Source organism: Apteryx mantelli, chromosome Z (assembly GCF_036417845.1).
Source record: "Apteryx mantelli isolate bAptMan1 chromosome Z, bAptMan1.hap1, whole genome shotgun sequence".
In the NCBI taxonomy this organism is placed as follows: Eukaryota; Metazoa; Chordata; class Aves; order Apterygiformes; family Apterygidae; genus Apteryx; species Apteryx mantelli.
The window spans coordinates 46177409-46195231 of record NC_090020.1 but is presented as its reverse complement, the minus strand read 5'-3'; the positions used below and the strand labels follow the sequence as shown (position 1 = coordinate 46195231).

General features: G+C 37.7%; 1 protein-coding gene across 6 annotated transcripts in view; it reads left to right on the top strand.

Annotated features, from left to right (window-relative positions):
* The window catches only part of FER (FER tyrosine kinase), a 183158-nt gene that overhangs the window by 138682 nt on the left and 26653 nt on the right, over nucleotides 1-17823 (top strand). For 5 of the 6 annotated variants that reach the window (XM_067316386.1, XM_067316385.1, XM_067316383.1 and 2 more), the window contains one exon: nucleotides 572-695. In XM_067316386.1, coding sequence (XP_067172487.1) covers nucleotides 572-695 — 124 coding nt within the window. Of the gene's footprint in view, nucleotides 1-571; nucleotides 696-1337; nucleotides 1643-17823 lie in introns of those variants that run through there. The other variant, XM_067316388.1, reaches the window with a different exon arrangement.

Here is a 17823-nt window from a genome sequence, read left to right as displayed (position 1 = left end):
CTGCCTTTAATTGCAGCATCAAACAAGCAGTTAACATTGCTTGGGAAGTGAAACACTTTGTAACCTTTCTGAAGGCTTCAGCCTTGAGTTTGAGAAATATCACTGAAATGATCAATTACAAATCAATTACTTTCAATGTACCTAAACCTACAGATAGAAACTAATTACTTTATTCACAGTTTTAATAGACCCCTGCAGCAACCACTCTGTGATTAAAGAACTGCATGTATCAGAGTATTACAATTAATTTTTTGCCACCAGTTTTCATATAAATGTACATTTAATGTGCATTGTGAAGATTTTTTGATATAACAAAAACACAGATTTGTTTAAGTGCTGCCATGCTTTGTGCAGTTTTCACTCTTACGCACCTAATATTTAAGGGAGCCTAGGGAAACCACATGCTGGTGAGAGTGCTTGCTTTCCTTTTTCTTAGGCTAACCTCAGACTGATGGGTTGAGGAGAACAGCTGATAGCATGACACATTTTCTTCAGTCTCACGTCCTTAATGAGAGATAAATGTGAGTATTGTATCTGTCATGTCTCATTGTCCATCTGTATGTCTCTCTAGGAGGTGATTTCCTGTCCTTTTTAAGAAAGAAGAAGGATGAGCTAAAAACTAAACAGTTAGTGAAATTTTCATTAGATGCTGCTTCTGGTATGGCATATCTCGAATCTAAAAACTGTATACACAGGTAAGTAATGTATTTATTTTCAGTATTGTAATTCTGATCACTTGAAATGCCAGCAGGTTAAATGTATGGTGATGTTTGATATCAATGGGAATCATCCCTGCTATTTAAAAACAGGCTACCCTTTTTTTTTCCTTTTTCCTTTTTCTATGAGATCATCACTAAGTTCTAAGCTACTCTATTCATTTGGGTAAAAGAAAGTACTACATTATTTGGGTTGTATAGTTTATTGCTATTAATATAAATTAATAATGATTTTTTTCACCAAAATAATTATAAAGAGCATTATAAAAAGCATAAATCATACAGTGACAATGAATCATGGTAAAAAGCAATCTCTGCAGCTTAAGTCTGCTCTGAAATTGAGAGATACAGGTATAGCCAATACAGAAGTTCAGGTACGTTTGCAATGTGTTCAGGGAAATCCACTGATATGTCAAATCATAAAGGAAGGGAATATTTATACTGGAGAGTACGTACTCCAGTATATCCTAGAGTTCTGTGTGCTAAAACATTATTAGTTGTATTGACTGCTTTCTCTACAATATTGAAAGTGGTCAGGCCTTATACTTTTGGGGTACCTTATTTCCCTTCTTTCTGTTTGTTTGGGGTTTTTTGTTTGTTTGTTTTTTGTTTCTTCTCCAGCTTGACTCTACTCTGGAGCTGCTTATACTGGGTCTGTATCAAAGGGAATGTAAATAATTTTCACCTATTTTTTTCCTCAACATATCACAGTATATACTCTGCTACTTATGATATGGCTGAAATATGAGACATAAAACATGATAATAATCCCTTTCCAGAAAAATTATAAATGACAAGTTTTCATTTATGATATTGGTGACTTCCAGTTTGCTTTGTAGAACATTTGTAGCTAAACTCTGGGCCACTTAGCTTACATAATCAGCCCACTTCATATTTAGCACAGTTCTAATGAAAGCTGTTATTGGCAATCTGAATGGCATGTCTCATCGTGTTTTTTAATCAAAAATGAATTGTTCTACATGCTTCAAGTCAAGAAGCGGATTAATCTTTAAACACATCCTCCTAATCAGAATAAGTTCAAACCTATTTATAAAATATTACAGTATTATTGTATGATTTTTGTATATGTGTGTGTATATATGTATATATGTATATATACATACACACACATATAAAAATCATACAATAATACTGTAATATTTTATAAATAGGTTTTGAACTTATATATCTACACACATATCTATATCTATATAAAATATAAATATAAATATATATTAAATAAATAATTAAATAATATAAATATAAATAAATGAAATATATATAAATATTTTTTGTGTTTGACTTCATTTAAGGAAACTTAAATAGAGTAGTTATCTCATGCTGTTTCCAAAACTTTATACATTATTCTGGACCACAAATTAATTGAAAAATTTTTGCCAGATCATGATATATAAGTAATACTGAAACAAAAAACCCACACTCATATATAACCCACACATATAGAATATTCCATATGGGAAATCCCAGAAAAGTACTGTAAGCTGCCTGGAGAGAAGGAGGATTGAAGTCTCACATTCTGTCATGCTAGAATGCGTTTCAGCCTGGTTCTGTTTGTTAAGAAAATATGGCATATGAATCAAAGCAATTAATAGCATTAGTGATTTTCACTACCCTCATAAATGTTGTAGTATTTTATCATTTCTCTAGCTATTGGGTAAATGTTAGATCAGAAGTGCCTGTTATGATCTCATGTGTTCATGAAAATAAATTCAAGGGGAAAAGAAATAACTAAATAAGTGACCTGTATTTGAACTGCATTGTATGATGTCTTATCTGGTAATTATGATTACTGAAAAGGAGTACTGCATTTATTCATTAAATGCTAATGTGACACCTGCAAAATATAAACTATTTTAGAAACAATTATAATTTTTGGAGAAGTGCTATTCCCCTTCCCCTTTTAAACTCTGGAAAAAGCATTTTCTTGCTCATCTAGCTTAATTGGGACTATTCTGTTTACTACAGGTGAGATTATGGCCTCTGTTTATGTTTGAAAGAGATGCTGGTGGTTAACAGTGAATAGGAACAGCTATATTTATGCCACTTAGAGTGAACTTTTAAGACTCATTTACATTACCTCTCACTGCATCAAGTACTTTCTTCCAAATAACTTCATTATATCCATGATGGTTTGTGGATGAACTGTATTGTGGTTGTAATAAGACAACTTATGATAATGGATAATGTTTTTTCTTTTTTTTTTCTCTAAACTATATTTTGGTGAGGTTTTGTTACTGTTGCTTGTTTATTAAGAATACATTTCAGAGAGAACATCCTGTGTAGCAATGTCTTATTGTATGAGGGTTTCATTGTGGTAAGTTTAGAAAGCTGAATAAAAATATGTCATGTAGGTCCAAAGCCGGGAAATATAACTGTAAGCTAACCTCTTATTTTGTTACTGCCATTGATCTGTCAATGCATACAGCCTGGGTTGCACATACTGGGATGCACATGAGGAAAAACTTACAGAATCCTCACAAAAAATGTTTATTATTATCATAGATTATCACAGAGGTATCACAGAGAGTTATCTCTTTCCTTAAAGGCAGAAAGAAAAATTTCAGTAAACATATCCTGAAGAAAACTGCAGTATCCAAATGCAACCAAGTAGTCAAATAATAAGTTCAGGAACACTGCTTGCTTTTATGAAACATGCAGGCTAATAAATTGAAATAGGCATTTCCAGTATTATTTCAACAATCTTATCTTTTGAGATCCTAAATATTTTTCAGACCTTATGGTTGGGCATAATGCATGCTTATTATATTTATGAGCTGGTTGTTTTGAATCTGATTGGTTAGCAACAAAAATTTTGAATCAGGATAGCAAACAGCCAAATTTAGTGATTTCAGTAGTAATAGTACAGTCACTACATAATTACTTTTTTTTTTTGTTAAAGTTACTAACAAAGGTTAGTTGCCAAATGCTCACTTTAGAAAAGTAGCTCATCAAATTTTAAAATGTGTTTTACCAAATGCTAAATTGCACTATATGAGGATTCTCGTACACAGAAATTTTCTAGGTTTGTTCCCTGTTTGAAACGAGGAGTTTGCACGCTTGTCCAGAATTTCTGGGTGCCCTGGGGAGCAGTTGGAGATACGGTAGTGTAGAAACGCTGCATATGTCTGCCACAGAAGCACAGCCCATGTATTACTTGTTGGGTACTTTGAACCTGTTGCACACTAGTGGGTGCAACACTCTGATGCTATGCTGCAAATATATTAATTAAAAGGGTGACAGACTACCAGGGAAAAGTCAAAGCGTCTGGTGCTTTGTAAGCAAGCTCATGAGTGTTTAATACTCACAGCCCCACTGGCGTTTCAGCGCCTCTCCTTAGCTGAGCGCTGTAGGGGCACCTGCGTGACTGTAGAGGCTGTACAAGGAATATGGGAGCCCTTGTTCCCCACTTTGTGGTCAGGTAAGACAGATGAAATCTAGTCTTGGATAAACTTAATGTAACAAGAAGAATTAGCATTGTGAAAAAAGAATGAGAATTTTTTGAAAGAACAAGAAATTCTTGGGGTTTTTTGTCAGAAAATTCATCAACTAGAAGTGGTTCTTTTAGGTTAAAAAGAGGTAAGAAATTTAACTAGAGACAAAATGGACTAAGAGTATTTTTTATTTTGATTAAAATTCAGAAGCCTTTGATTACTACTTTGGGGTTAAAAAAGGATTTTAAATAGTATATAATTAGAAATGGTTTCTATTCTGGAGGTTGCAACAAAAAGGAAATTATTCTGCTTCCATGCCATGCTTTTTTGGCAGTACTCCTTTTCTTCATTGTTTGAAAGATCTGTTCAGAACCCTTGCATGTTTTTTTAGTAATTCAGGTGACTTATTAGCAGAACGTACATTTGACTTGCTGTTAATGTGAAACTACAGACTGCTCAGCGGCTTATTAAAATGATTTTAAATGCCACTGTTTAGTTGTAGCTGTGCTAGCTATACTTAGCCTTTACATTTTAAAGTTATTTTTAAATCTGTACTGGCTTTTTAAAATTGCCAGTTGAATCACACTTTTGCTGAGTCTTTCAACAGTTGGGCCAGTGCACCAACTAATCTGCTCTTTATTTTGTCTCTCTTCATGTGTGCTGTGGTGTTTCAGTAGGTGCAGGTAGAAAGTTTAAATTTATCAGGCTTAGAATGTTTGATGCACGTGAGTGATTATTTCATCTGCATTTTCATCTCTGCCAGGTTCCAGGGATCACTAGCTTTTTGCTCTCTCTTTGTTCTGGTTAAAGAGCAGAAATGAGTGGGCTGAAATAAAAAAGCTGCATGAATAGATGTTATTAAAAGAAATAAAAAGAGTGGCTGAACAAATACAGAAGTATGCGATTATTTCATCTCTGTTTAATTAAATTGAGTTTGGAGAATTGTTTCTTGCACTTCATTTTTACCACATGCTATTGTGTAATTTGTATTTGTTCCATTTTTCTGTTAATTAGAAACACAAGATTAGCATAGAATGTGATAATCTCAATTGGTTTGATAAGCATTTATGACTGATCTTCTTTTCCAATATTTGATTGCATGTGTTGAATGCATTTGTACATAATTTGTTTTTAGTTTCCAAACCAATCTTGTGATAGTACAGGAGAGAAGCTGCAATTATATCATTCAGATAATTTGAATATGTACATATATATATTTTTCCCCTCGCCTTACCCACGATCTTCTTGTAATGAAAATAATTCAAATTATGATAAAACTCACTTGACAAAAAATCTGTATAGATAGAAGCAATTAGCTTTTGAATTCACAATGACAGTTTTTCACTGACATTATCAGCAGTAGCCTTCAACTATACTATATCATTCTCTCCTTACTCTGGGTCCATGAATCTTTTATTTCTGCCTGGGACAATGGTTCAGCTACAGCAGAAAGAATGGAAAGTGATCCTCCGCAGTTCAGTGTATTGGTAGTGACCTGACTCTCTTGGGAAGTGGGAGGTGACGGTTTGAAGCCCAAAGCTGAGCAGGTCTCCGTCCTAAGGGGGGGGAGGAACCTGCCTGCTGCATTTCTGTACCCAAATGCAGCGGAGGATAGGAGCGAGATGCATGGGTGTGCCTGCGCCTCCTTCTGATGGGTCCCGGCAGGTCAGTGCTCCCCAGAACGGTTGTTTTGGTTCTGTTCTGAAATACCTGATTCTCCTGGAGCACAGGGAGTCTCACTGAAAATGCATCTCCTCCTGGGGCACATAGTGCTTAAAAGTTGGTATTGCAATACCTAAGATCTTTATTGAAGTTTCTGTAATTTTCTGTGCTGGTGATGACTAGGGAGAAAGACTGCATTTCTGCAGAATGAGTTTGCCTTTCTGTCAACTAGACAGACTCATTAAAGTTTATTGTGCAAGCAGTAATTTCTTATAAAATGGTACCCACTCCTATAATTCATAAAATTCCCTGAGGAAGTATTAAGGACTTTATAAAAGAAAGCATTAGTGGAAGAAATACTACATCTATGACCTTATTTGTACTTCTTTTGAGAGGTATTATGTAAACTTAAGTTGTAGATCTAAGGAAGATTTATTAGTCTTTTCTGTCCTTATACTTGTATACAGTCATTGTCATTATTAACGTTTTACAATTCATTCAGAACTGCATGTGTAAAATTAAATGACAGTGCAAAATTCCATTTCTGTACCTTTTATTCAGATAGAAAATTATTTTCTTAGAGAATTATTGTCAGTGGTATGGTTGAAACAGTACATAAATGTAATGAATAATCATAATTTATTCATAAGCCTTTCTTAAAAGATGTCTCCGTTTCATATAAAACAATGTTTCAAAGCATAATGGTTTTTACAGTGTGAACACTAAAAATCATTTCTATTCTATTTAAAGTTAAAACCACAAATTTGAACTTTGATGAAAGAACTGCTACTTGGTATTGGCCACTTAATATAGGCATGTTGTTTAAAAAAAAAGGGAGGGCCCTAAGTGCCCTAAGAAATTTATTCACTGTCATATCTATAAAATAAATTTTATTCAGATTTTGAATTTGATTGCCACATTACAGTACCATATATTGAGCTTTTATTTCTTACTATGCATGTCCTTTATGAAAATTTCTGTTGCCTCTTATCTAATATCTTCTTTTCACTAAAACAGAATTTCCACTGACTTTATTAGATTATAAAGATACTGTGCATTGCAGATTTTACACAGGTTATTGATTATTTTCAATCTACTAATCATAGGTATTAATGAAAAAACTGTTACAGATACATAGCATTTATGTGGAGAAATGACCTAGACTTGCAGCAAGTATGCAGGGAGGCTGTATAAGCCCTCCCTCTCTTCTTAGCTATGCTGACAGTAGCTGAGGGGTAGGGGGGAATAGCACTCTTTCTGAATAAAATAGGTCAGGAGAGCAGCTCCTGGGACTCCAAGGTGTGTTGCTAAGCAAATCAAGGTGGTGGTGACTGTTTAGGCTGCAATGGCACTACTCCACTCTCCATGATGCTTGGCAATCTGTTCCCTGTGCACGGGGAGGGGCACAGCACTCTTCCAAAGGCTACACATCTTCCTCTCTGCTGATGCTCTCCCAAGGCATTTAACATCTTCAGCCTGTCTGCATGCCCCAGCAGTGCAATGCCATTGACATAGTCTTATCTGCATAAATCTCTTAATTCATCAGCAACTAGGAAGACTACATTCCAGACCTGAACATTTATTTTAAGCAGAGTTAGATAACTCAAATGTGAGTGCTTTGCAGTGCTCCAGGAAATTCTTTTTAATAGTTTTCAGACTACAGTGTGTGCTTTGAAGTGTGATACTTCCAGCCCTGGAATAACTAACAAACATGGTGCTCATAGACAGTTAATTCCTCATAGTGTTTGCATCGGAATGTCCTTTCATTTTCATAACCCTGTTGAGAGTTGCTCAGATGCTTCTTTTCTAGCTCAGAGGGGTGAGTCACCTAATAACAAGCACAAGTTACAGGTGTCCTGGAGCTCAGTTCTGACAGCTCAGAGCTGTCAGGCATGCTTGTCGTTTCTTCCTTCTGGTCATCTTCATGCAGCACATTCAGATAGTCACAGGTGGCATTATCCACTTTTTTTTTCATTGAAAGGCAGGGAAGTGCAAGTTTGAGAGAATGTTGTAATCTCAGTCTTTCAGAATTGTGGCTTCCCAGACAATAATCTTTTTTTCCCCTCAGAGATGAACAGAAGCGTCTAAAATTCTTCTCTGATGGAGGCTGACTCCTGGATCAGTTACAAATACACTCTTGATTCCACAGTCAGAAGCAAGAATGCACACTTTCTTCACAGCTCCCTTCATTGATGAGACAGGACCAAGAATCAAGTAGCTTTTCTGGATCTATTCTGACCCACATGGTTTTCTTTTCAGGACTTTCAAAGCCTCTAGTTTTAGCTTATTTCTATCAGATACTATGAATACTCATTACATGGCTGCCTAGATGCAAGAAGGCTTTCAGAGCTGGAATAAAGTTACTCCTCCATATGAGAAACATGCTAAAAATAGCAGAAAATAATTTAGCAAGTCTGCTTACCTATTCAGAAGAAATAGGTTTCTGGTCTGTTGCTCAGGAAGACTTCATTCACAGAATGGTTGAAAGGGACCTCTGGAGGAGGTCATCTAGTTCAACCATCCTGCTCCAGCAGGGACACCTACAGCACATTTGCTCAGGACCCCCTGTCCAGATGGCTTTTGAATATCTCCAAGGAAGGAGACTCCACAACCTCTCTGGGCAGCCTCTTCCAGTGCTCTGTCACCCTCACAGTAAAGAAGTTTTCCCTTATGTTCAGACAGAACTTCCTGTGTTTCCATTTGTGCCTGTTGCCTCTCATTCTATCCCTGGGCACCACTGAAAAGAGTCTGGCTCCATCCTCTTGACACCTTCCCTTCAGATATTTGTATACATTGATAAGATCCCCTCTCAGTCTTCTCTTCTGCAGGCTAAACAGGCTCTCTCAGCCTTTCCTCATAAGAGAGATGCTCCAGTTCCCTAATCATCTTCATAGCCCAACGCTGGATTCCCTCCAGTAGCTCCATGTCTCTCTTGTATTGGGGAGCCCAGAACTGAACACAGCACTCCAGATGTGGCCTCACCAGGGCTGAGCAGAGGGGCAGGACCGCCTCCCTCAACCTGCTGGCAATGCTCTTCCTAATGCAGCCCAAGATACCATTGGCCTTCTGAGCCACAGTTTGCTGGCTCATGGTCAACTTGTTGTCCACCAGGACCTGTCCCAGGTCCTTCTCTGCAGGGCTGCTTTCCAGCAGGTCAACCCCCAGCCTGTACTGGTGCATGGGGTTATTCCTCCCCAGGTGCAGGACCCTGCACTTGCTTTTGTTGAACTTCATGAGGTTCCTCTCTGCCCACCTCTCCAGCCTGTCCAGGTCTCTCTGAATGGCAGCACAGCCTTCTGGCGTATCCGCCACTCCTCCCAGTTTTGTATCGTCAGCAAACTTGCTGAGGGTGCGCTCTGTCCCTTCATCCAGGTCATTGATGAAGAAGTTGAACAAGACTGGACCCAGTACTGACCCCTGGGGGACACCGCTAGCTACAGGCCTCCAACTAGACTCTGCACCGCCGATCACAACTCTCTGAGCTCTGCCATTCAGCCAGTTCTCAGTCCACCTCACTGTCCACTCATCTAACCCACACTTCCTGAGCTTGTCTATGAGCATGTTATGGGAGACAGTGTCAAAAGCCTTGCTGAAGTCAAGGTAGACAACATCCACTGCTCTCCCCTCATCTAACCAGCCAGTCATTTAATTGTAGAAGGCTATAAGGTTGGTTAAGCATGATTTCCCCTTGGTGAAGCCATGCTGACTACTCCTGATCACCTTCTTTTCCTCCACATGCTTGGAGATGGCCTTCATATGCCAGGATGAGCTGTTCCATCACCTTTCCAGGGATGGATGTGTGGCTGACTGGCCTGTAGTTCCCTGGGTCTGCCCTTTTTGAAGGCTGGCATGACATTACCTTTCTTCCAGTCCTCAGGCACCTTTCCTGATCACCATGACCTTTCAAAGATGATTGAGAGTGGCCTTGCAATGACATCAGCCAGCTCCCTCAGCACTCACAGGAGTATCCCATCAGGGCCCATGGACCTGTCTAGTATGTCTAGTTTGCTTAACTGATCCCTAACCTGATCTTCCTCCACCAAGGGAAAGTCTTTCCTCCAAACTTTCTCCCTGGTCTCCAGGGCCTGGAATCCCTTAATCCTTACCGACAAGCTCTCAGTCTGCCCATCATCCACTCCATACTTTCCAGATGCTCTCTCACGTAAAGGGCAGCTCCCCCTCCTTGCCTTCCTGGCGTGTCCTTCCTAAAGAGGCTGTATCCATCCATTGCAGCATTCCAGTCATGTGAGCTATCCCACTACATCTTAGTTGCAATGAGATCATACCCCTGAAACTGCACACAGATCTCTAATGCCTCCTGTTTATTCCCTATGCTGCACACATTTGTGTGCAGGCACTTCAGAGACGCATCTGAACTTGCTGGTTTCCCAGAAAGGGGTACAAGAGGTTTCCCCATAGTCTTGTAGGCACTTCCTTGCCTGCATGCAAATGCAGGAAGTACCCCCACTTGAACCCTGTCTTGTTGATTGCATGGTCCCTATAATTCTCCCCCTTCCCTGTCTTTCCTAGTTTAAAGCCCTCCTTACCAGGGTGGCCAGACTGTTGTCAGATGCATGTGCCCCTCTTGGTGAGGTGGATCCCATATCTCCCAAGCAAATACTGATCTTCAGACAGGGTCACAGAAACCAAAACCCTGTTGCTGACACCAGCTGCATAGTCAATTGTTGACTTGCAGTATCCATATACTCCTCCTTACATCTTTCCCCCTCACAGGCAGGATCAAGGAGAAAACCACCTGGGCCCCCATGCCCCTGCCCCAGGGCTCTGTAGTCATGTTTGATATATTCCAGGTTGCCTTTGGCAGTATCGTTGGTGCCCACATGGAAGAGCAGCAGGGGCTAGTAGTCAGAAGGGTGGACAAGCTTTCGGCAGTCTCTCCACGACATCCTGGATCCAAGCCCCTTGGAAACAGAGGATCAGGTCCACAGATGGGTGCCTCTGTCTCCTGCAGCAGTCACCCACTACTGTTGCTGCTTCCTCCACGTGCTCTAGCATGGCACAGGGTCCACTGGCCCAGTTGCTTCACTTGAAACCATGCCTAGCTCCTCCTCAGCTTTGAGGGCAATGAACCTGTTCATCAGCCGCAAGCTTTCAGGAAGAGCCTTCCTCCATGTACAAGAAGACACCAGCTTCCAGCCTTTGCCTTCTTCAAGGTTACCATTTACAGTCCCACAAGACAGACTCCACGTATCTCTCCACTGCTGTTGGGGGTTAGGGCTCTTGAAACCACAGGGTCTCTGAGAATATCCCATCTATCTCTCACTCATCCTCTCTCATGCTACACAGCCTGCCAACTTCCTCCTGTAACTCCTTGACCTGGCAACACAACTCATCAACAACAGCACACCTTCTGCATGAAGGATGACTGTCAGCCCCAGCCTCCCAGAGAGGCTCCAGGTACTCCCTACAGCCTGAGGCTTGCAGAGCTGTATCCTCCATCACAAGATCTGTCTGGGTGGAAGCCTCCAGCATGGCAGAGAGCAACTTCAACAGCTACTGGGAAACACACCTTGTGGTGTGTCACAACCATATCTGAGAAAGCATATAACACACTGAATGGAGATAAGGACCCCTTTTTACACCCTGCTGCACCTGTTGACTGCACTCTGGGAGCTGTGCTTTAGGCCTGGCTCTTATATAGGCCTCACCCTAGCACTGGCTAAAAGGGTGCTTGGCCCACCCTAATCAAGGGTTAGCTGAAGCAAAGGCCCCAACTCCCTGTGATCAGGGGCAGCCAGCAGAGTTCATTAGCAGCAGCTACACCTAGTTACAGCTTCCCAGGAGAAGTTAAGGCCTCCTGTAGCTGTCCTTGCCTAGCTCTCCTTACCTGTCTGCAGCAAGCACCCTCTACTTCCTCCTAAGTTGTTGAAAATTAGGTTTGGGTGTTTTTACAGAGCTAACATAAATTAGAAGTTGACTGATTCATTTATTGTTTTATCTTAATTTTAAAAAATGAAGCAAAGTAATTACTGAGATCAGTCTAAGAATGAACAGCTGGAAATAAATGAAATATCTTCAAGGTTTTTTTTTTTTTCCTGCAACTTACAGTCTTCTCCACTATCACATTGGTAAGTGAGGATTGATCCTAGAGTAATCTATTTACAATTAAAGTTGAATCAGTTCTGAATTGGTAGTTCTGATTGATTGTCTGAAAACTTATTTTAGCAGAATTATTTTGTTTAATGAGCTTGTAGAATTCTGATCTGAAAGTATTAAGGAGAAAAAAGTAGGAAATGTAAGCATCTGAACCCATTAAATTAAATATTACAAGTGTAGTATACTCAAAAGTCAGTATACTAAATTAGAGCAATTACTGAATTCTAAATATACTGTAATGTAAGTGGATGTGACTTATGGTGAAGAGCTGCTTCTAAATACAAAGTCAGCTTCCTGCAAATGTATTATCAGTTTCCCTAAATTATTGATGACTTCCAAATTTGTGCATGACTGAATAACAAAAGATTTTAAAAGGGAGAATAATATAATTTTTCAGTGCAGACTCAATATATTTGTTGTTAGGGTTGGTACTGCTTACCCTTGTGTGCTTTGTCAGAAATTCACCACAGTCTCCATTAAAAGCAAACTAGTTATGTCCCATGTCTCAGAGTTAGCTTTGCCACCACTGCAGAAATAGTTCTGAAGGCTTGTGATTAGAGTAATGGATGCATGAGTTCGGATGATCAAAGTATGATATAAGAAATGTCTGAATACATTTTCATTTACTGTAAATCTCTGTCTATGCAAGTTCATGTTATTTTACATACATTTGTCTGAATTATGTTCAGTGCTGTAGTCCTGTTACCACAGATATCAATAATTGCAGTGTGTAGGAAATACATATTTTTAATTGTGACTTTTTGCTGTTATTGATATATCTCATTTTATTAAATTAATATATGCAGTATGTAGGAAAGTTTTTTTAATTATGGCTTTTTGCTGTTACATAAATAATAGACTGTGATTATATTAAATATGGTTATATGGAATATGGTTACATTAAATTAATATTTGTCACATTAATGATAGACCTTAAAGTTCTGTTACCGTCTTTTAGAATACCATATTTCTTTCTTCAGCTGCTGCTTGAGTTTGTGATAAATAGGACAGATTTTGTTTGCCATTGGGAATTTCCAGCACCAGTTATCTTTGCCACTGGTTACTCTTGTTAAATATTGTTAACTATTAAATTATCAAGGCATCTATTAAAACAACTGCAAAGCAAAGTTGTTGTTTAACTATGGTCATTTTGAGACTAACATTAATAATGAATAGTTCCCAGAGGTCAATTTAGTATAGAACATTAGATTCTGCTGTTTCTCAGTTTGGAATGACAAACTGAAGTTTCTACATATAAAATAAACACGAAGAAATAAAGTTTCTCTTTCTGTGATTGACTTTTCTTTCTAAAAAGCAATTATAATGTTTCATCTTATTTAATTGAAATTTCCATTAGGTTTCATCTTACATCTAGTTAATACACAGACGATGTATTATCTGAATGGCATCAGATGTAATCCAATTTGATCAGCCAAAGATAGTCCTTTATACTAATGTTTTAAAGTGTCTAGTAAATGAAAGGTTGTGATTAGGTTGATATTTTCACTTTATGATAAACTTTCCCTATTGCTGATTGTGTTTGAATGTCATTCTTTGTGTTCCCCATAAAATGGGGAAAACATTCCAATTATTTTCGACCTCTGAGATTTCAGTATGTCACTCTTCCTTGGATTATGATTTGAAATGCCATGAAGAGATAAATTGTTTAGACATACTATTGCAGAATTATTCTGTAGACTTATTTTTAAAAAATTCAATGTCCATATTGACAATAAAGTATTGTAATAAGAAGCTGTGGTGGTAGAATACACCAATAACTGGTAATGCAAGGGATGCTAAAAAGCTTGCTATTTTTAGCATACCTTTTTTTGTGTTCGTACCCATCATTCTCCAGTTAGCTACTGGAAGTTAGATCTAGTATTAGAAGGTAACTTCTTGATTCTAATCAAGTGTGACTCTTTGTTTTGTATTTTTAAGGAACTATTAGTATTTCATGTATTCATATAAAACTTATATGTGACTTGAAACCTTAATTTAACTCTGTGGATTTGGTGCTTGTGCAAGAAACTAATACAGCACCCTGCTGAATGAAATCTTTTGTGGATGACAGCAGAGCAAGGTTCCCATTCAGACTGCTCCTGTCAGCCAACCCCAACTGTTTATCTGGCAAAGATTTCCTTAGATTTAAGACACTGTCATGGCCATTAGCATTTCTTAGCCTCCCTGCTGTGTCTGTTAATCAGTGAAAGCATAATACATTGTTTGCAACAGGGGAAGTGGAAATGACACTCACTAAAATTATACTGGATGGAGGTTATTATCCCTTAGCTGAGAACACCCTTTTGCCTGTTTTTGAAAAGGTCTGCATTGAAATGAATGACCTTCCAGAGGCAATCTCTGCAGGTGAAAGTAGCTAAATTTTTACACTAACAAGAAAAATGCTTGTTTTTTTTATGAAAGCTCATGGTACTAACCCTGCTTTTTATCCTTTTGGAGGCATTCACAGCTTCGGTTTTCCATTCTGTTAGTTCATGGGTAAACTGCCAGACCAAAGTTTATCTAATGTAACGCACTATGATTAATACTTCATTTTTTTGTCTTAAAGATAACTCTCATTAATCAAAATGAAAATAATAAAATTGAATTAATAACACAAGTATTAGCATAATATCCAGGTTCATTTGTAAATTAATATTTTGCAATATGAGATAATTTTAAAGAATTATATCCATGTAATCCATGTCCTTTTACTAATGGAGTGGAGAGTATTCCTCATCCAAGGAGTTCAATGCCTGAATGGTAATATGACTAAGAATCAGTAAGACATAAACCAGCAGAGGGAGCTGTAAGAGTTTTTCAGATGGGAGGTGATGCTAGCTCTCCAGGTTACCTACCCACTCATTTGTGGGAGAGAGCAAAGCTAAGCTTGGAGCCGGCTCCTGGGCAGACTGAATGGACAGATGACTTAGTGCTGCTTTTGATGGGATCAAGAGGGAGGACATGAGAAATCCTTGATAATGAGCATACATTGTATACAAATAAAGCAAAATTTAATGAACTATAACTTCACCTCACACTGGTAATTAATACACCTGCTTGCTGATTCACCCAGATCGAGTCAATGGCCAAGTGCTGTTCTGTTCGGTGGGAGAGACAGGGCCTTAGGGTGATTCTTCTCTCTCTCTCCTTCAAGGGATGCTGCTGTCTTCTATAGCTTTAAGACTATGTTACCTGTGCATGCATCATCATTAGCTTCTATGTGTACATGACCAATGGGTGATAAGCCTTGCCTAAATACAAAGATTTGACAAGACAATACAGTCATAGTTTCAGGTTACCCTGTCCTGATTTCATATCAAAGCTTATTGGCCCAACAGAAGTTTCATTTCAAGAAGCTAATAATACCTCCTTTAAAATCCTACAGAATAGCAAAAAAGTTGTCTGTAGGTGCAACTATAAGCAAAAAGCAAGACTGAGAGTTTAGGCTGGAGTGGTGAGGAAGTCTGTTTTGGCCAATGCTAAGGCCTGTGTTAGCCTAAGTAGGCCTATGGAAAGGCTTTAGCAGTCTTATAGCTGGTTTCAGCGGTGTTCGTAACTACAGTATCAGAACCAAAATAATTAGTTTTCAAATCTACAAGCCATATGCTATAGAAATCACAGATTTGAAGATGCAACTTGTTATACTACCAGGTTGATAACAGAATGCCATGATATGATGTTCAAAGTAATATGAAATTTTAGAAGAAAACGAACCATTTTTCAGAGGAAAATTTTACAAGAAAATAAACTTAAAACCTCATAAGTTCTGCTGCTTTTCAATAGTTCAGAACTTCTCTTTCTGACATTTCTTACCTATCCTTTCCATTTTCCCTACACTTCCAGGTTTTACTACATAACTGGCTAACACATGAACAAGAAAATGCAATTTGTAAAACTCTATATCAGGAAGTATGATATTATTTGTTCTTGCTACAGCATAGCTAAAACAAATGTTTTAGTAGCAAGATGGTATTTCTGGTCTTATATATTTGAGTGCTTAACAGTTCCTGGAAGTCCCAGATAATGGTCTGGTCTTTCTGCCATGCTGAACTTGTGTTAGGATGCCAAGGTTCAGCAGAGGGTCCAAAAGGATGACACATAGTATGTGTTCAGAAAACTCTATGACACTGTAGTACAACTGCCTATGATGCATGTAGGTGTGATCTGTTCTTCTAGAAACGTTTTTTTTTTATTATAGCACAATAGCTCTTGTTGTTGCATGCAAGAACAAATGAAATACAAGTCCTTGCATTAGAAAACCTAATGTTCTATAGACTTAACACAGTGGTGAGGAGTGAAGTTAAACCTCAAAATTTATTACACAAAGGGTAATTATAGTAAGAGATAAGAAGAAATTCTTATGTTACCAACACAATTCACAAGAAATTTCAGAGGAGATTTAGTTTTTTTCTTGTTTTAAGATAAGTATATTATGCTTATTTTTTTTGCCTTTGCAGAGCTGAGTTGGTATATCTTTTTCTCATGAGATCTTCCTGATACAGAAGATTCCCACTAAAAAAATGAGTAAGCTTTGCTAAAAATAAGGTAAAAGGGATTGAAAGAAGTATCAGCAAGTTTTCGTAGGCTCCTTCATTCTGTTTAACAAGTTGTAGCATTGTAAGTGTTTGATATGGTATTATGTTAGGGTTGGTTTTGTTAACTGCAATACCATTTTCTTGTTTATAAATATTAGGAATTTACAAGTACTATTCAGGCAATTTCATCTGAGTAACACCTTTTTAGAATAATAAATCCACTCACCGCATGATAGCAAGAGGCTCTCATTAATTAAAAAATGAAAAATAAAAAATGAGAGTGTAGGCCATTGAAACTAATATAAAAATAATATACAACACGTTTGAGAAAGCTATTGTGATGATCAATAAAATCTTACAGCTTTCCTACATGGTATAAATAATACTCTCATAGCCCTATTACAGTGGAGAGTAGTGGAGTAAATGTAGTTACTTTTTTATGGTGAATGTCAAAAGTTTAGTGACATCTACTGTTTAGATAAATAACAAGCCTGAAGTTCACAGAATGTGAATTTCTGTTGTGTTATACAAGAACAATAAAAACACATACTCTGGAATTATTGTCATAGGACACACATATACTTTATCCAAAAGCAACTAGGGAAGAGAAAATGTTAAACTTCTGACATGTGTAAAACACATTAAGTATGCCAGTATCATCTGGACTATTTAGATATTTCTACCTCAGATCTTCTTTTAATTCCCCAGGATTCAATTTTAGCAGTTCCCTGTACTCTTAGCTCTCAACACTTTCAACAGGAATTTTAGTTTCTGTGTTTACCATTATTTTTTTAAGAGACAGAACGTGAAGTTACATTATGTTATTAGAACTGTTCTTCCAGATTTTGCTAGTTTGCACAGACTGGTTTCTTTGAGTATGAAAAAACATAATTTGCAAATTATTTTGAAATTCCCTAATTTCTTCTAGAGAGAAAAATGTACCCTAATATTGAACAATTTAAACATTTACATACTGTTTCAGGAATAGCTCCTTTATCCACTTTCTCATCTAATCCACTCTTATTTCTTAAACAGTACTTTTGAACAGATTTAAAAGTCTGGAGAACATTGTAGCTTTAATAATAATAATTAGGAGGAAATGGTGAGGTGTGAATCTAAAAGTATCAAGAGATATCATTAAAAAGGGAAATCATTATTCAACCAAAGGTCCTAACCTCCCACTGAAACTGAATACTAAATGAAAAGCTCAGACTTTTTACAGCCAGATGAACTTTCATTCCATGAAAGAGAAGTGAATTAATTTGCTTTTAGCACTGGCTATCTGGTCATATTTAAAATAAAATAGTGGTTTGCTTCTCATCTTTGTAGCAAGAATTTTAT